At 38.0% G+C, this 20,580-nt stretch overlaps 1 protein-coding gene across 2 annotated transcripts in view; it reads right to left on the reverse strand.

Moving 5' to 3' along the window:
- Nucleotides 1-19,320, reverse strand: part of NR1H4 (nuclear receptor subfamily 1 group H member 4) — a gene marked incomplete at both ends in the record, with an annotated part of 33,149 nt that extends 13,829 nt beyond the window's left edge. Inside the window, 4 exons of one of the 2 annotated variants that reach the window (XM_080623189.1) lie at nt 433-566; nt 4,154-4,294; nt 9,104-9,466; nt 19,236-19,320. In XM_080623189.1, the coding sequence (XP_080479315.1) occupies nt 433-566; nt 4,154-4,294; nt 9,104-9,466; nt 19,236-19,320 (723 nt within the window). Of the gene's footprint in view, nt 1-432; nt 567-4,141; nt 4,295-9,103; nt 9,467-19,235 lie in introns of both variants that reach the window. The other variant, XM_080623188.1, reaches the window with a different exon arrangement.
- Nucleotides 19,321-20,580: the final 1,260 nt, after the last annotated feature.

Below are 20,580 nucleotides of genomic sequence, written 5' to 3' on the forward strand. Positions count from 1 at the left end.
AAGCTATACATCTATTTCTCGCACTTGGAGACCAAGCAGACAAGAGGTTTGCTTTTCGCTGGGATTTCTATAGAAGTATACAGAAGAGAGGTGTATAATGCTTCTAAACTGAATGAGTTTGTATTTTTTATTATTAGAAATAAGGAAACAAATAGCAAATAACTAGGTATGTTCAAACTTCACACCTCATCATATCTGATATATACTTGACAAAAAGTACTTCATGGATCTTATTGATGTTTTACTAAGTTTTGACTAAAAATATCAAAACTACTTCTGTACTTGAGGTACTCCCTTGATTTGGTGGGAGATGGAGTTTTCATTAATACAGACAGCTCCAGAGAGTTTGCAAGTATTCTATATTCACTGTACTAGCCACATTTAGCTCAGACATCACCCCTACTTTATGAACTATTACAAGAATTTTCTTACCCTATACATTTTAGTTGTAGATGTCACTTGTCTCATGTCAGGGCCTTCGTTATCTTCATTAACTGTCTGATCTGGAGGCTGTTTCACATTTTTCCGTAGTCTTTTTGACTTGCATTGTATTTCTGTTAGTAGACCTATAACACATAATACAGCAGATAGCAATTTGATTTGTGTTTGCCCCAGGCACTGAATAGGTACATAAACATGCCTATGGATGCCCTTTACACTAACAAAGCCATTTACCTGTGCGGATATCTCCTGAACCTGTCATTATCTTTTGGTGTGAGTCTAATGAGACACTAAATACACACTAATGAGCAATCTAGTTAAGCAGGAGCCATTTTCAGAGCGAAATGGTTGGTTCTGGTGACCCAGCATCCACACAGTGTGCATGTCAGGGGTCTTGTTTTGGACTAGCTCTAATCTGATTTCACAGGTAGAAAACCCATTAGCCATGGGAGTACACTGAAGTGTGTCTTTGGTTTAGTTTCATCCAAAAGAAAAGCCCTTCTTGTGCTTGAAGACCTGAACCAAAAGAGCAGTCAACGGGAACATCTGGAAGACTGTCATCAGAAGTGTGCTCCTCGTCTGATTCAAAACAATAATCAAGGTGCAGCTGTTCTTACAGAAAGGACACGGGATGTTTTCAGTAATCTTTAAGCAATATTATGGCTGTGGAGAAGAATCTTTGCACAGAAAGCCTACTCAGAAGAGAGGACTCTAGGGCTTTAGCCATTACAGTGTCACTATACAGATAAACCAACAGCTTAAAATGTAGGCTCATAAGTAACTCAGGCTGGAAAATGTACCTTTAAAATGTATTTACTTAAACTGTTACCTAATTGCTCTAGCTATTTTGCATTTCATTGTATTAGAGGACTGAATAAAGCCCGGGTTTTACTATAGATTTTCACTTGCCCCAAGGAAAGTAGTTTTACATTTGTGTTTGGCAGGGGTTTTGTTTGCTTTTGGGTTTTTTTCATTCTAGACTACATTTCAGTACCTTGAACCAGGGAGCATCCTTGTGTGGATATCATAAAACCTAGCAATTTGCTTGTGCTAACAAAAGACAGGGACAATAGGTACCCTGCACAGCCTGTGGAAGACAGCCAGAAAGCACAAATGAAAAAGTAAACAGCTAAGTATTCATCTAAAAATAAACCTATCAGCACAGGGATTTTTTCTTTCTTTTGAGCTTCTTTCAAGTATCCTTCCCATTCTTCACCTTTGAAAATGCAGGGTAGGAATAGAGGCTCATTCAGTGAGTATGTGATGGTGGAGGAAGATACCATGAAAACAGTGATTTTTTTTTGTGAATGTTTTTAATTTCCTGTTTAAGCACTATATAAAATAACCTACCTGAACTGCTGAGAGAAGAGGAAATTTACATGATTAAAATAAGACCTGCAAATAATACCTTGAAAGGGGGGAGTAAGAATGATGGAGATAATAACTGGTATCGAGCCATGTAATTTGTGCTGCTGCACAGCATCATAGTTTTTTTTTTCTAAATTATTCAGTGCATCTTTTGGCATTGTTAATGGCCTTGTACTGTTTCCCACCAGTTTATGATCCGGTCTACTACCTTGCTAGGGAAAATCTGGTTCACATTTGCCTTAAGCAGTAAGACAGATTTTCTTCATGTTTTCTGTTACTGAGTATTACCTTGGCATCTTTTTCTGGTTTCATTTAAATTAGCTGGAATACTTGTGTGAGAGACAGGACTTTAGTTTTTTTACCTCAGAAATAGATAGGTTTCGATGGGTATTAAATGGGTATTACCTTCCAGGAAGAGTGGCAGAACCTAGGTAGACATTTCACCCAAGAAACTTGCAGTTTATATCAAAATGACAGCAAATGGCTGAAACTGATGGTTAGTAATTTTGATCTGTCTGTAGTTTGTGTATAAAAGGTGAGAGTAGGATTGTTGAGTAGCCATGCCATAAATATTTATTAGACTTTACCTCCTTGTTCAGAGGGAAAAAAGAATCCACAGAGCTTGCAATTACAATCCTACAAAATGAATAAGTGAAACAAAGTTCAAGGTAACCTTTTATTTCCTACTCTTTTCCAAATAAATGCTCTATACTAGAAGAAGCTTTGTGTTTTACTGTCCCGGATTGCCTTGAACTGAAAGCGATTATACAGCACACTCCTCCTTAAAAGCCATTAAATAGTACTTTGCTAAACATCTTCATTGCAGTGCACTAGAGCACACCTATGGTTAAGTCATGAGCAACACAGGATGCCAAGCGTTTCCATTGCAGAGGGAGAGTCAGATGGCAGTGCCACTCACTGGCTTTTATTTCACATATGCCAGTTTGTGAAAGTGATAGGCCAGTTTAAAAGTTTCATGTGGGCCCAGTCAGTATTGTTTACTCTGACCTATATTTTTCAGTGTTGGGCTGGTTTTCTTGGTCTGGTGAGTCACTCAGACTATTTTGAACCCTCCAAATTTTGGAACAATGGATCTGGGATCAGCACCACAGGGGAGTTATTTTCCCCTGATACTTAGGGACATATTGAGTGCTGTCATCACAGTGGTGGTGTCTGCTCATATATTTACATATTGCATGAGAATATATCATGTCTCAGGATCTTTGTAGCCTGTTCAATTTGCAGAATGAAAGATTAATTACATTATGCTGCCAATGCATTCCAAATACTGATGGAGCTTATTGTTTCACACAAAACCAACAGTTAATATAGCATCTTCTGATCAGATTGAGGGATAGAAGTATATTAAAAATTCCAAGTAGATTAATTTCCTGTATGAACCTAAATTGGTTTCACACATATGTGTGTGCTAAAATAATTGGACCCATCAAGAAAAATAAATTGTAGCCCTGTTCATGGAAGGCACAAGAGCAGATGTTTACAGACTGTTTTCAGGAACAAGCTTGCAAAAATAATGGATTGTCCAATATTCTACTCAAAAATTAGTTTTAAATGTGTTTAAAGTTGCACTCCAATATTCCTGATGTTCTAAGTGTGAAGGTCAATGAAGTTTATAAGCTGTTATTCTCAATAAAATATTCACTAATATGAAACATTATTAAAGTCCCTCAGCTTCATTTCTGCAGACAGTTCTACCTATGTGCCTACATGAAACCCAGGAAAATCTGTAGTGCCACAAGCAGAGCTAATGAGACTATAAAAAAGGGCTAGCCCTTAGCAGGCTTTGCCTGATTGCTGGGTGAGGTCTGGGAACATACACTTAGCCAGTCCAGAGAAACTTCCTGCTAGCAGCACTCCTCTTTTCTTGAATATGACATTGTTGGAATGCCAAAATTTGGACTTGGCTAGCAAGAACTTTACAGGGAAAGCCCCAAAAAGAGTAACATGGGGAAGCACCAGGATTTTCGTTCTCTGGCTTCTACAGCTCTGTAAACTTCAAGTTCCTGGGGAGTCTCCCTTAGACTCGCTTCCCCTGCCTGCTTTTTGTTCTTACTCGAGCAGACTAATGGCTGTTATCTAGTGCAGGACAGCCCTTCCTTCACGATTTGCTCAGCTCTTACACCCTTATGTCCCTGTCCAACAACTAAATCCCATTGCCTATAAGTGCGTATGACTTTTTCAAGAGGATTTGATGCACATGGCACCATCTTTAATGTGCCTTCCACCTGCCAGATGACATATTGTATAGCTTTGTTATTAAAACCAGCTTAATTAAACAAATAGGCACACTCTGGCTATGTGATGCAAATACCTGTATACATACATTCAGCCAACATGCCCATTTGCTTGCATTTCCTTAGACGGCACTCCTGGCATTTTCTCCTCATGTACATGTCCATCTCGCAGTTGCCTCCATTTTTACACTTGTATATTGCATTTTTTGTGATGCTTCTTCTGAAGAACCCTGTATAAGACAGCAGTGACACAGATAAAACACTGAAAGAAGCAAAAGTAATCCAATTGAAGAGCACCTCCATCTCCACTGGTTTTCTGAATGACACACATTGTGCTTTACCATGAGTTTTTTTCAGTGCCTGGATGACTATATTCTTTATATCTGTATTGACAGCATTATCAAAGTAATATAACTTAATAAATCAACATAATAAATCACAGGCCCAAACATTAGCCATTAGTCCGAAGTCAGGTTCTGGAACTGTGAATGTTGGGAAAATTCCAACACAAATCTGAAACCTGCCAGAAGCAGGGTGAGCACCAGCGCTAGAGCTGTAGGGTGATGCCACACAAACAGCCAGTGAAAAATTACAAGTCTCTTGAGGTAAAAGATGCGCAGAGTTGAGTAACTCATCACTATTCCCTCAGCTCCTGGGAGCTGCAGAATGGGAGCTGCAGAAGCTCCACATACTGGTCTGCTTACCCACCCCCCAGGTTTAATAAGGAAGCTTCATCATATCTGCCTATTGTACATGTGGCCTCCTCCCCTGTTTACAAGATACTCCAGCCTCATTCACTAAATACTGTCCACTTGATGAGTTAAGCAGTCACCTAGTTACAGCTGCACAGGCAGCTCTACTGCTATCGTCACTGGATTCACTCCAAACTTGCACAGAGGTAACTACAAACAGCAACCAATACTAGAAATTCAGAGGAACTTTCCTCAGCCTGCCCAAATTTCCTATTTGCTATTGCTGAGTACACCTCCGAGAGTGGCACTGTGGACAAAATGTGGAGTGCTAAATGTATTAAACGTAATTGAAGAGTCACCACAAACAAACAGAGTCTTTGCTGCCAATGATGACTTGAATTTTAGTATGGATCACTGCGCTATCATAATCTTTTTACATTGTCCTTCATATGACAGAGACAATCTAGCATCACACATAGAGGAAATCAGTTCTCCTCCCTATCTGAGGGCAGGTTCTGAAATAGACTCCTGACAGCTTCAGCTGGCACATCACTGATTTAAAGTGCACTTCAAACTGGAGCTCTGCCTGAATTTATATTAACCAGAGCTATTCACAAAGCTTTTGCTTTCTTATAGGCACTGGTTGATACAATACCACCATCGTTTTCCAGCCTGGCACTTTGAGGCACTAAGAGAGGCACCAGATAAGACCCAGTCTGCCACACTCAAATCACAGGACAAATTCAGATTTGAATCTGAATTTTTGTCCGTTGCAGGATTTGTCTGTGTTTTCAGAATGCATTCAGCTAAAATACTGTCGTGCTAAATCCACCAAGATAACAGATAACATCATGATTTTGCCATTGTCAGATGAAACTTTCCCAATTTTGGCTTATGATTTTATAGTTGTACAATCTCGTCCAAGCACCAATGTGTAGCTACCAGTAAAACAATTGAACTATCTAGTCACAAAAAATCTGTCATTTCTCTAAATCTGCTCTAATTCCTGCTTGAAATCTTTTCTATGCTCTCAGTTTTATTGGCTGCTTTTCAGATAAATACAGTTGACTGGCATTAGTCTCTTTTGAAATGCAGATTGCTTAGAACCTCCAGCAGCCCCAGGCATTATTTTTATTCATCATTCAGGTGTTGTTTAATACATTTGCTGGTCTGGGAAGAGAGAAAAAGGCCTGGATTTAAGCTGTAGGTTTTCAGTGTCAGTTAAAGGCAAATGCATCAACTTTACATCATTTATGAATTCTATTTATTAAATTTAAATCCTGTAATTTAATGCACATTAATTAATAGTAAATGTCAAAATACTCTGTACAAATATTTATATATTTATAACTTCTAAGTCTGATTGATGACTTTATCACTTACCCTCCCCTGAAGGTGTGCGTTTGCTTTTACATGGAGAAGCAAAGAAAAAAGCTTTAGTAAATGAATTTTTAAAAGTATGTAACAAGGTGAAAGAAGTATGCAAAAATATGGATGGAAAAACCTAGGAATCAACAGATTCAAGCAGTCAAATATTTTCTCTTGAAAACAACTTTTCTGAAAAAGTGGAATGAAAAGTGAAATATTTTTCCGGCAAAAAGTAATTTTAACCCTACTCTTGCTTCAATTTTATCATAAAATGACTCTTGAATCATTGTGTTCTGGAACAGATTTCTTCATAATTAATTTTGAAATTAGCTTTTTGTTACGAATGGAATTTCTATATACATTATTCCCTAATAATTCAAAATGAACTTCAACTGCTTAAAATATTCTATGTGTAACCTTTTATACCAGGAGGAGTTTTACAGAAATTCAGAGGTAAATTATATATGGCGTCTGTTAGAATAATGAAGGGGTAGCCCCCAAACCTGAAAGTTTTTCTGGCACAGTCTTTTATATGATCTTGCCAGATTACAAAAAGCTCATGTTAGCTGGAAATGTTGAATTTGCTTTGTTCTCTTGGCTACTCTTGAGTATGATTAATTATGGCTACAGCTGCTCTAATGTTACTGATTATTATTGTTAATCAAGGCAGCATTTTCTAAAGTGATATATTAGAGCTGAGAGAAGTCGCAAGGAAGCATTTTCTTTTTTATATAGGACCATGGGCAAATGCTGTATGAGAGAAAATGTTCTGTTTAATCTGCCTTTGCTTAATATGTAAAATACTAATGGAATAATTCATACTTACTTTTTGATGGATGGCAATGTATTTAAAGAAAAAGTGTATACTCCTGCCCATATCTTTACATTATTATTCTCACGAGGGATGGGAAATAGTATCTAATTTTGTTTCTTCTGCCCAAGAAAGACAAAAAGAATGGAGGGTGTTGCTGAATGCATTACCCAAGAAAGAAATGAAAAAAAACCCCAATATATTCATCACAGAGTGTTGAATCACATAAAAAATATGTGCAAAGCCTCCCCCTTTGAATAAGAGTGTCTTTGGCATCAGTGGAGCAGGGGTGCTGCAAGGTGAGCCCTAGTCCTGCAGAAAGGGATCTGCATATTACTGCATATATATTGAGCATGAATTAAGAGTCTTGTTGCCAAAAAGAATGGCTAATCTCATACTTGGATGTGAGACATGTGAGGTAGCTCTTCTACTGCACTGATAAGAGCACAACTGAAGTACCCAAGCCCATTTCTGGCCACTGTGCTTTGAGGATAATGTATGTAAAAAACACCACAGATACACAAGATCAGGGATCTAGAAAACATAGTATCCCTTTCACCTTGTTGAACAGAATTACTATCCTCAGCACATCTTTTTACTGAATCAGCTGGTGCTTTAATCACCTCTGAAGTTTATTGTAGAAACAGAATGCATTATCTTTAAATAATTCAACTTTTACTATGTTTGATCAAGGGTACTATTCTTTGTAATTGATGTTGCAGTCATGAAACAGAGTGAAAACATAAAATAGATTGTCCCAATAAAGCAGTAAAATTATGGTTACATAGAGTGATTCAAACTGAATCAGCAGAGAGATGAACACATATTTCCTTTCACCATGGGTTTCAATCTGGGTATTTACCTGGTGGTTTTAACCTCTCTCCTAGTAACATTCTTTACAAATTCCATAGTTTGCAATTATAAGTCTTTGAAAAATTGCTGACATTTAATCATTAAATTAATAAAGAGTAACTAACAAATGTATAATTTCTTGGAATCTTCACATGAAAATTGAGTTTAGTCTGGTTTATAATGACAGCCTTCATATGAGTTAATTTGTATTTTTTAATTTGGACTATTCAAACAGACAGCTGAAAGAAGCAAATCTCATTTATTAGAATAATTGAGATAAACTATATGACCCTTGACTGTGTTCATGTTTAGAGTGGTTGACTAGTTTGATCTGTTGTGCCCTCAGAAATGAATTTGTAATAGATAACCCCCCCCCAATTAGTTCAAAGTCCACTCTCAGTCACAGAGAGTTCCACATAAAATATTTCAGTGCTTCACTAATCTCCATGCTTTACCCCTAGAACAGAAATGATAACAAAATATTTATTCACAGAATAGAATGAAAAACTAGGGCATTTTCATTCTATGAGGTACCTCATCCCTGTGACAGAGTAACCATCTTTAGGTGTAATAGTTATTCCATTAGCATAACCTTTCGTCTCTCTCTGCTAAAATAGCTGGCAATCCTATTTCCAATAATGGCAACAATTTCCTATATCCCATTTATCCTGACACCAACTTGTAAAAACTGTTCTTCTGAGAAGCAAGATATTTATCCTACGGATAGCATCTGCTTCCTGAAGAAGCTCTCTCACTAGGAATAAGGGGTATTTCTAGTAGAAAGTCTAGAATTAGAAATCCTTTCATTTCACAAACCTGAAGACACACACTATATCTTTTGGGAGCTGGCAAGCTGACAGCTTCCACTTCCTTTCACTTTCCTTTTCACTTCCTATCTGCACACTACAGGAGGCATCTGGGCTGGGTTTGCAGCTGATTTGAAGGGCAGCCTCATGCTAAACTCCCAGGGGGCTCCATGGGTTTGGTTCCTTCCACAGGCAGAGATCAGCATGAACAGCCTCCAAGGCAGCAGAACCAGGCTGCCAGGGTCCCACATGGAAGCTGTTCTTCAGTTTAACAAGAGCTAATGGTGCATCAAGAGCTGTAGGTTGGCCAAGTGTGCTCTATAATTACAAGGACAATGGTGGATGATGCTGCCAATCTGTCTTGGGGAAAATACAGTATAGTGTACACCAGATCCAAACGCAAATGTCTGAAATGCTTAATGACTCGGATAAAATTAAAAAGAAAAACAGAAGACCAGAAACTGCTGTGCTTATTAGCTGAATTGCATTCTGTAATTGATTTCATCCTACCTTTGCATCCTTCACAAGTAAGAGCATTGTAGTGGTACCCAGAGGCTTTGTCACCGCAGACCACACAGAGCTCTTCTCCTTTCACTCTTCCCGTGGAGTGACCCAGCCTAGGCTTTTTGGCTGCAGGGATATCCATTATCTCTGTCTCCCTTGTGAAAAAGGTCTCTGATGGTATTCTCCTGAGCTCATACATCCCGGGAGAATACCATTCCTCATGCTGCGGTGGGTAGAACCCTAGGTTGGAGTAATAAGGCGGTGACGAGATCTGAGGCTGAACTTGGGGAAATGGCACACTGTTGTACTGCGTGTAAGGTGACACATCTGCCTCTTGCACTGGAGAACTCATTGGCTCTGAAAGGACACCTGCAACATAACAGCGCAAAATCAATTTCTATTACTACCGTGAAACTGCAGTTATCAGAGAAGTTTCAACTTCCAGACATCCATCTCAAAAACAAGGCACAATCGTAAAGATTGCATTATCTGAGCTTAGATTTCCTGTGGTCCTGGTCCTACACAAATATGTTGCAAAATACTTTCAAAGTAGTTTAGCCATTCCCAGCCACTCCTTTATTATTGGTAGAAATGTACGGTGCTGGCACTTGTATTAAAAGAAAATCTTGAAAGATACCATGCAGCTAATCATAGAAATGTTCACTTCACAAGAAAGAGCAATCCACACCACAGAGAAGCTAGAAACCCAAATTAGGTCTTGCAGCAGAATGAAAGAAATCCAAACAAAAGCCAAAAACTTTATGGTAGCAGTGGAAGTTAGATCAAGACACAAACATCATATTAGTTTTTTTTAATGCTGAATGAATACACCATGACAGGGAAAAGATGGACTAAAGAAAGACAACAAGAGTTAGGCTTAATTAGAAGACTAAGAACATAAAAGAAACCTTCAAGAAGGGCCTGAAAGTGGAAAGTGAAGGACTAGGGAAGATATTCCTAATACAAATGGTGAAATACCACCTTCTCACCATCCAGCCTCCAGTGGCCACCCAGCCAGCCTCTGCAGCCTGGTCCTTAGCTCCTAAAGGCCTGTGCCACTCAGTGAAGGTGTGCGGTTTTCATATGAAGCACCTCTATAAGCCAGCACTGTTCACCACTGAGACAACAACAAACCTGGCAGTGGTACAAGGTACAGCAACCTTTCCTGTTGGGATTGACACGGTACCTGGGGGTTACCTTAACTTTGCCTACTAAATATCAGATTTAAAAATACAAATAAGTTTGGGTTTTTTTTTCTGTACTACAACTACAACCACATCTAGCAGTCTCTGGATGGTGTAATCAAAATCAAGCCCATGTAAAGTAACTGAAAAGAGTTATTTAAAAGTTATTTGCAAACTACTTCATATTTTCTGTTGTAAAAAGCCACATCCTTCTGTTTCACGAAAACACTGACACAATTCCTTCATTAGTTCCAAGAAGAGAATAGAAGAAAAATAGTACATATTTCCAGGAAGATGCTGACTCTCACTTATATTGGAGTCAACAGTAGTATTTACAAGGAAATCATAGACTAATGTTCACTAGTGATCATTAACAGCGCTTCAGAAGCACTCCAAAAACATTTTTGCTGACATAAAATGGGTTCCCTGGCAAGTCTCCTACCCTTCTGAGGAATCAGAAACAATGAAGAAATGCTAACAGTCAAGAGGGAACATCTATAATGACAACAATAAATAAAATCTGTAGTGGGGAGTTCTTCACTCTCTTTTATCTCATTAAATTAGTGGTAGAAGGGAGACTTTTCATTTCACCTACTTTTTCCACTTTCAAGGTCTTCTGCTTTTGCTCTGCAGCCTTCTCCCTTCCTACTTTACTGTGCTGCAGAAGCCATGCAAGTGCTTTGGATTTTTGTAACTGCTGCGTTTTCCACAGCACATTTTTGCCAGTAACAAATGTTGAGGTTCCAGTTCCAGAATAAGCAGCAAGATCTAGGTCTGGAAAAATGTGACACAAAAACCAAATGAAAATAATTGTGCCATTTATTGTTGACAATTAGTTTAATTATGGTCACATTAAGTTGCTGCAGAAGAGGCCAGGGCCCCAAGTACTACTCTAGCAGAAGCAGAATAGCAGAATGCACTCCTCAAACCCAAATTTATGCCCTTTAAATAAACAGGATAAACATATAGAGAGGCATGAGGCAAGATGCACAGGCATCTGGAGACTCTATGGAAGAACCTGGAAGGGAAGTGGCAGCTTCCTGCATCAAATGAAAACTGTCACCGACGCCTGACAGCTGCAGCAATAACAAAACGTGTAAAGGGTGAGGACAGCAATGATTTGATGCTGACAATTATTGATCTGTATAGATTTAATGATCAAGTGGTCTTTTTCAGTTGTATTTACTGTTTCTTGAGACTGCTGCTCATTAAGACTGGTTAAGGTACTTCAGGTGCAGAAACTGGAGCTGTGAAATACATAATCATTATACAAATCATTCAGTCTCTTTTGAAAGGAATCTGTTTACCATGGAGACCTAAGTAGCCATTTTGCTAGTTAGCAATTACTTAGCTGGTTGAGTTTGCTAAAGAAAAGTGGGACAATCCCAAAATGAAAGGAAGGAAACTGTTGATTTTTAACTTCATGCCATTCACAGGAAATTCCACAAAAGCTCTATACAAGTTTCTGAACTGCTTGGGCCTCTGAAAGAGCAGGAAGAGAAGGCAATGACTCCTTCTACAGCAAAAAAAATAATCTCAGGGTTTGTTTAAAACTCAGGACTGCTAAAGAGCTGCAGCACATCCTGGGTGTTGATTTAAACTACTGTGTATCCATTGGGGCTACTGATCTGTTTAGAAAAATCTTCTAAATCGTTAATCATCTATCTGTTTCTGGAGGAAAGAAAACACCTGAGTCTTAATGCATGACGTTCAATATGGGGAAAGAAAAAACAACCAACCTTCTTTTTCCTTCTGTGTCAGGCACATAGTTAAATCATTCAGCTGAATTAAGTCCATGCTCGGAGCAGTGGAAAGGAAAAGGAACAGGCAGGGTCAAGAGAAACTGAAAACATGGTCTTGTTTTATGTAAAACAGGTTTACAGGTAAAAATGTGGAAAGTGCTCAAATGCTAGGGCTTGGTGGGTATGTGTATTTCATCCTTAGAAATCAGCCAACTTGGACTGCCTCAGTGAGGCACATTGCTCTACCCAGAGCAGATCAAACAGAGTTTTCATTTTTTTTTTAATTTTCTTTTTCCGCAAAATTGTCAGTGAGTCTAGAATTAAACATTGCAAGAAATGGTGTGCTCCAAAGCATTAGTGAACTAAATTACTAAAAATAATTGTTTAAAACTGAGGATCTGTTCCATAAAGTTGATTTTAAAACTAAACTCTTTCAGGTTTTTTAGTTGTAATGTCTTTTTGCTCTGAAATATTACCTTAAAAAATTGAAACTTATGATGAGGTTGAAAGAGAAACTAAATGTTCTGAAATTGCTGCGACAAAGTATTTCTATGACCTGATCCAAAAAGTGTGATCTGCTTCAGCCCTCTGCATTCACAAGGCTTCCAACTAAAGCTGAAGGTGTTTTGCTTTCAGGGGCACAGTGTGCACATTTCTGCCCTGCATGACATTTAAAAGCCACGTTGATTTGTGAAATTATGCTTTGCAAAGTATATGTGAGTCTAGACCAAATAGTTTCTTATCTCAAAAGAAAACTAATCTTATCTTGCCAACCAGAACGTACATATGCTTTTACCCAGATACATAGTGGAAGCCTGAGATGGGCTGGTTTCAAGCCACTGTAATGCATGAGCCAGCCCAATGAAATCACAGGAGTTGCAGCAGTGTAAGCAGTGAAAGTGAAATCATAAATAAGCTCACTGGAATATAGAAATATTTTGTTTGTGTGGTCTTAACTCTTTTGAAACATCTGGGTTTCTTTCTTTTGGAAGCATACTTTTATATTTTTAATGAAAGACAACTTAAGCACACACAGATGTGATGCTACTTACAGCTGTAGCTCTTTAAGATTGTGTTTTGCAAATAAATGTTTTTCAATGAAAAACATTTTACAGAAATCTGGAAAGCTTCCTAATATCAAAGTGAAACCTTCATGTGGATATGGTCATCATTTGACAAATATTTTGTCCACAATAGCACTTGCAACTGAAACTCAGAGTTTGCTTGCACTCCTTTAAATTCTACACAGAATATTTTATATGAGACTTGAAAAAATATTTGACATAGGCTTAACCACTTTTGGAGATTACAGATAATTTTCTTTGTAAGGACTAAAGAAAGTGTTTTCAGTTTGCGAGATTATACTGAGGTTATGTGCAGATTGAAGGTTCTTTTGTTCACACTATTATAGAAATTACAATGAAATCACATATTAATGTAAAATGTATTGTTCCACTAATATAAAAAAATTGAAAAGGAAAAAAAATTTCTAATCAGGTTTAAAATATAAACCTCTGGCTCGCTGTAGGTTATTAATAAAGAAACCTAAAGAAATAAACACATGATTCAGGATTAAGTAATTTGGAAAGTATAGCATAACCATTAATGAAATCCTGGTTTAATTCCAAACAAATTATTCACAGATCTTTAAAGATCATTTGGTTTAAACAAACTTCTGGCATCCCATTTCAGGGAATAATGCAAGAATAAATGGCAAACATGTCCAAGAGAGAACACAACAATATCCTACCTTAGGCTGTCTTCAGTCTGACCATTTCTTGAAGAAAAATACTCTCCTTACGGCACCCACTCCTCCTTTCCTTCTTTTTTTCTCCCCAGCCCCCCAAACTACGTATAAATAGAACTTCTTAAGTCCTGTTTGTCTGTGTTCTGTTGACTCCTTTATGGTGAGAACTTTCTTTAAGATTAGCGAAGGAGTGACACAGGCCAGAGGTTATATAGTTTACTGATTAACTTCATAACAGAGAAACTTGTTTGAATATGTCTGAAACAATACAAATGTCTGTTCCCAGTGTGGATTTAACTGGATAAAATTTGACTGATTGCTGCTCAAGAGGATGCCTCCAAGTAGCCCAGCCATTATAATTTTGTACCTATTGTGGTTTATTTACAACAAAATTTTTATCAGCAAATATTTAGTAATGCCAGGTGATTCTGTGCAATAGATTAACTACTTCAATATCACAAGAAGCATATTTTAGCTGACTGGATTAGCAGTTGTGTTTAGTCACAGAAATGTATTCTCAAAAAAAGACCAAAGTTCTCAGGCTATACTAGGCACATCTGTATAACAAGATAAAAGAATGCCAGAGATTTGTCCTTGCCCCAAGGCCAAATGTCACGGATCGATTCTCATCTATGTAGATTAGAGGTAATTCTTAACAAGATGCATCTGTGCTATGTAATCTTTGTTGCTGACCTCTTTAAGGCCCATGTATCCTCCCCGTGGCTCTCAGATATTAGCAATATATGGCATTGCAATTCTAAGCATCAGAAACATTGTAAGGGCTGTGTTGGATGCCACCACAACACTACTGGAACAGCATGAAGTCAGAAGATACAAATCCTGCTGAGACAGTGTTAAAGAGCAGTGTGGGGAAAAAGGACCCAAACCTACTGTAGTCTTGTCCATGCTGTCTTTTTGGGAACAGTCCCTGAATAAGCCTATGTCTTAAAGACACCTACCAAAACAGAGCCCCAGAGCAATACAGGAATTGAATAGTGTCAAGATGGACAATAAAGATGTTGTGCCTTTCAGTCTTCAGACTCTTTCATTTAGCACTGTGCATGAGCCCACTAAGACTCAACATCAGATTTGTGACCAGATGTCTAAGAATCACTCCTGGAAGAAAAGTAGGCAGAGAACCAAGCCTCAGACCACAAGATTCCCTTCATTTCATGAAACAGTTTCCTTTCCAGGCTAAGATCCTCAAATGCATTTTGATTTTGTATTCCCTCTCGTAGAAACATAGAACAATTTGGGCTGGAAGGAACCTTAAAGATCATCCGGTTCAACCTCCGCTGCTATGGGCAGGGACACCTTCTACTACAGGAGGTTGCTCAAAGCCCCATCCAACCTGGCCTTTTTGCTATTTTTTTTTTCTTTAGACTGCCGCTCAGTTTGGTTTGGCTCTCTTCATAATTATTATACATACACCATTTTCTATTTTAATTTGTGTTGGTTTGTTTCATTTTGATTTGGGGGCTTGTTACAGGCCTAATTATCTTCTCTGCAGGGATGAAGCCAGATGTTCCATCATCTGCCGGGTAGTGCTAACGATAAGTAGTTATTTAACATATCTTATGATCTTGAAGCTGTTTAATCAGTTTGGACACTTGATCCTACTACTTTTCTGAAAGAAGAGACTTAGAAGCTCATTTTAGGCACTGTTCTATGCCTATAACAATTTTTAGTGGCATTTTATTATTCTTACATTGTCAAATATGTAAGGAAAGTTTAGACGTAGCACTTTGTTATCCCTTCTGTTATGTGTCATTTTTTGTTTATTCTTCCTTGTCAATTTCAACACAGCTGTCACCCAAAAACCTTCTTTCTCAGCTAGGGACATGTACAATGAAGGTAGCATTTCTTGTCTTGTTATATTCTGATGTCACTTTAGAAGAAAACATTTTCAGGCCACAAAAAATACTTAAAATAGGTCTTCATTCAAATTAAACATATAATAGTAGTGACCTATCTTTTCAGACTCTCAGAAATAATTCCATGTCTGATAGCTGAAGTTTCATACTTAATATCTTGCATATTAATAACCCCTCTACAAGCTTCTTTCACAGAAAACAGAATGGGGCTGATACTTTAAAGGACTGCTACTTACTTATCATATAAATGACAGATAAATGCCATGTATACTTCAGATGCCACACAAATATATAAGCTTACCCTCCACATTTAAAATATGAACAACACACTTTGGTGTCTGAAGCTTTATTCAGTCCCTTACAAAAAAGAGCAAGTGATAACCGTTAGAAGAAATAAGATAACGGAGATAGAGGTATTTAACATGTGCTGGCCCAAATACAAAAAACTTGCAAAGGCAATTGAAAGATACAATCAAATATCTTTTTGCAAGTCTTACTGTCCCAGCTGAATTCTCAAGCCTTAAAGCAAAGCTTGTCAGCATCAACACCATGCTCTGCTAATGCACCTCAGTATCTTCTGGGTCACAGCTTGTGGCTGGTCAATTTAGAGCAAAGTGGAGGAGTCTATGTCTATCATAGTAGAAGTATCTACAGGATAAACTAAATTAATGGCTCTACAGTGAGCTACAAAGCTTCCAAAGATTTTGAAGGAGACCAGGATTTCAGTTCTAAATTATATGGGTTCAAAAATGCAGATTGGTAGGTGTATAACTTCCTCTTAGTTCAGGATATGAAATTGGATCAGTCTTCACATAGCTAGCCCCGTTCAGCTCAGTGGGGCTTGTAAAATAAAAGCAGGGTTTGACTGAGGAAGAGAAGTATCTTAACCGGACAGGTCCCATGCACCTCCAGGATTTCTTGTCATCAAGTCTCACTTTCCCTCACTGAGAAAACAAGAGATGCAAGGAAGAAAAAGTTGATCTCCCATGCAGATGCTATAAAGGATGTATCATTTCATGTATCCAGTTTTGGCCACTTCATCAAAAAGATATTTTCTGTAAAGAGATCTAGGATGTTTCTAAATCACCTGAGTAGTGAGGTAGGAAAATAGAAGCTGTTTTCCAGAAAGACAGGGTGGAAGGGAAAGACCCTCACTTCTGCTAGGATCAAGATTCTTCTTCATTTGCATTTTAAGCCCCTTTTTGAAGGGTCTCATAATTACAGAAGAGAAAAACTACAGTTAAAACACACCAACTCCAAAGACATAAAAAGATACTTTACCTTAGATTTGTACTGCTAAAATAGCAACATACAATTTGCAATTACTGAAAGGTAGAAAACTTTTTTTTTTCCCCTCTAAGGTCTTCTGAAACTTGACGGAAACAGAAATCTTGAAGGTGAGTACATAGAAGAACCCTGCGATTACCATGGTGATGAGGTTCACAGTACAAGAAACTTACAATTGACATTTCTTTTGAGAGATCTGGACCTGGTGCTAGTGTTTGGAGATGCACTTAGATTTGTTTTTGAAGTTCTAAGAACACTCTCCCTGTAGGCTGAATGAAGCATAATGAAAAGATATCTCCAAGGTTTTTTATGGAATATAAGTATGCATCTTTGAAAAAAGAAGACTGTTTTGTATCAAGGCTGATGTTTGTAAGCCAGCAATTTCTCATTTGTATTGCATCAGAGCTGTAATATGTGCAAAGTCCTGGGAGAAATGTATATTCTAAGGGTCATTTAAAGGAAAAGCTTTCTTCCTGTTTCCTTGGGTTCAAAGTCTCTACCTGCCAAAACTGAATGTCAAAAGATGCAAGTAGTGTACAAGTATAGAACTGAGAGGCAAAACCATTTCCTACAAGCATTCTGAAGAAAGAGTCATATTTTCACAATGAGTAACTTCCTCTGTGTAATCAGTTGCATATTATTTCTGATATTTCTGATGTTTTCCAGCTATAAAAGCAAAAGACACCAAATTTGTAAAGAGTTTGCTTCTGAGACTTGAGTGACATCCTGCAAAACAGGACCCAGTGGCTATACAAAACAGAAGTCAGCTTAAGTGAAACACAGCAGGAGCTCTAAGTCTCTTTTCTAGTAGGTCCCCTGATTCAACCCCTTAATACATTATTTCTGTTACAGAAATGTCAGTTTGAATTAAATCTCCATGTGCTAAACTCTGAACACCTATAATGGGAGACACAATCCTTTTTCTGAAGACCTCACAATTTCCAAGTAAGATTTCAGCGTGGAGGGGAAGTATTTTACATTAACATGTTTCCTTGAATTTTGAAGTTACCTGATCATTACTCTTCAAAAATAATAAGATAATTAGTGAAAAAGTAGACATCGGGGGAAAACCTCCTTGACAAAAATTTAAAAAAGTTCAGTTATGCAGGAATTTCAAGGGCATGATTAGATACAAAGTTCAGCACCCTAGATTTGATAATTGTTTTCTTCCTCATATATCATGGCCTGAGGTTGGATTTAACAGCAAGGAAACATTTTAGCTATTTACATGTACTTTTTTTTACAACTGCAAAAACGTCTTTCCCAGGAAACCCAAAACCATTTAGGGGAAAAAAAAAAACCGAATCAATAACACAGTCATGCAATGGGGTTTGCTTATCATTAGCAATAGTACTTCGGTTCAGCTGTATGGGGCCAGGACACTAGAAGTGGTCTGATTCGAATGGAACCAATTTCTTAGAGCTCTGCAGCAAGAGTGGCTGTGCATGTCAGAGTCCCTCCATACCCAAGCCACCATTCTTGTTTTGGAGCGATGAAACTGAAATGTCTTCTATTTTTCTGGCACTCAAAAAGACAGAATTCTGGTCTTATTTGGACTGGAAACTCCTGAAGCGTTGCAGCTTTCAGGGGGAGGTCCATATTGTGTGTGAGGTCCTGAATGTGTCATGTTTCTTAATGAAGGTCCCCCTCTGTTGCCAAAAGAAAGGCTAGAAAATTATTTATTTTTTTTTTTTTTTTTCCTTAGAAGTACATATAAGAGAAGACAGCTTCCCCATGCTTATAAAATATTGACCAAGAATTCTTCATTAATAAATCCATGCTTAGCCTTGAAAAATTCAGTGGAACTGGAGCAAGGATAATTTTCCAGCCTTCATTATAAGTTTTCTTGTGCATTGAAGTAAATAGCATAAGTTTTTAATAGTCTCAATAAGACAATGGTTTAATTTAGGTTAAATTTGCAGAATATGACAATGCAGATACATTGCGGTATAATTTTATTGCAAATTAACTGAAAGTATATCTGTTCAGCTTGATTTAAATGGATAACATGAAGATAGCATCCAGCCTACATAAAAGGTCTGTCTTTGCTGAATGGTTTCAGGTTTTGGAATAGCACTACAAAAACCACCTACAAGGTCTGTTATAAGCAATGATGACAGCAATAGTATGCAGTGGTGCGTTAACACCACAGACCCTTTATTTGTTATTCCTTCCATAGATATTGAAGATTCAAGAAAGTTGGCACATGTCAACCACACATCCTTGACTTCAGATTTCAGTGCATTTTATTCTAGGTTTCTGAGTAGTGGATAGCTTGCTATTTTGACCAATTCAGTGACTTACCAAACAGATGAGGACCTTCAGCAATAGCAAATCCATCAGCAGTGGCTAGCTGGTGATGTCCTATTAAATTCATTTCAGATCCCATTTATTCTTCAGGATGGTTATACTAATTAAGAAATAGGTTGAAAGGAGACCCTGAAAGATATAAAGAAAAAAGAATATTTAAAACAGGATAAATAATTTTCATGTAGCTATTGTATGGCGGTATTAAGGAAGTTGTTTCAATATTTGCTGTAATAAACATTGGCTTTAAGTTATAATACCTAATTTAACCCTTAAATAAAATGCTGTGTCTACTTTGTTTGTTTTTTTGCTGTGGTATATTTTATTTTCCACCCTTCTGCTGTTCATTCAAAAGTGACAGTTTATGCTCAACCTTATCCAAATATTCAGACTGAAGCACTAGCCTGACCTGCTGAGGGCATAGTGCCCCTTTCAGAGAATATCAGTTGTTTGCATTATATTTTGAGCGCTCTTTCTGAAAAAGTGTAAGCTTATGGTTAGATCAGAAGAATCATGCCAAGAAACTTGAGTTTAATTTCCAGAGACTGGCTCTTTATCTTTCCTTCTGTAATTACTGTTCAAACAAGATAAATAGTGGCAAGAAAAGAAAGCAAAGCCTTGGTCTAATAACCACCCAATCCCAACCACTCCCTTTATGGTCTCAAGCAGCTATGTAACTCTCTCTTGGGGAGGATGGGAGATGCTTGTGTCCTCTCACTAGTATACTTTCCTAGCCCGTCAGATGGAGCTGCTTCCATTGCCTGAGGCTGACAGTGGCACTGTACCCATGTTTTCTTCTTCCCACTTGGCTATTAAATAAGAGGCAAAAGACCTGCTAATGCCTCCTGCTTGAGCAGAGGCTATAACTAGAGCGCACTCCATCCAAGACGAAGGTGTGCATGAGGCTCCCTTGCCCACATTTGGCTCATGTAGGTGGGATGGGGTAACTCAAGACTGCATTGAGGCAGGACTATCAACAACAGGAGAACAGACAGGTCCAGAAAGGAAACAGCTCTAAGGTTTATGCAGATACCAAGGGGATTCTGCACAAAGTTGACAGTTAATCTGTTTTGCTTTGTTTAAGTCTTGATTCTTTATTCACTTTTATTCCCAGTGGGACTGTTACTGGGACTGTGTTTCCACTCGCTGAAGGTGTTTGAGAGTTACAGTCCAGTCTGCTTCTCAGTGAGGTCTCAGCATGTTTCTCAAGCAGAAATGAAGTCATCTGACAAAAATGTGAATGCAGCAGGAGGCCCCAAAGCTGAGCAGACTGAGAAGTATCTTGTAAGAGTGGCAAGCACACTGTGTAATTATATTCAGATTTGTCTGTAAGGATTCATTA

Source organism: Psittacula echo, assembly GCF_963264785.1.
Source record: "Psittacula echo genome assembly, chromosome: 1".
Taxonomy (NCBI): Eukaryota; Metazoa; Chordata; class Aves; order Psittaciformes; family Psittacidae; genus Psittacula; species Psittacula echo.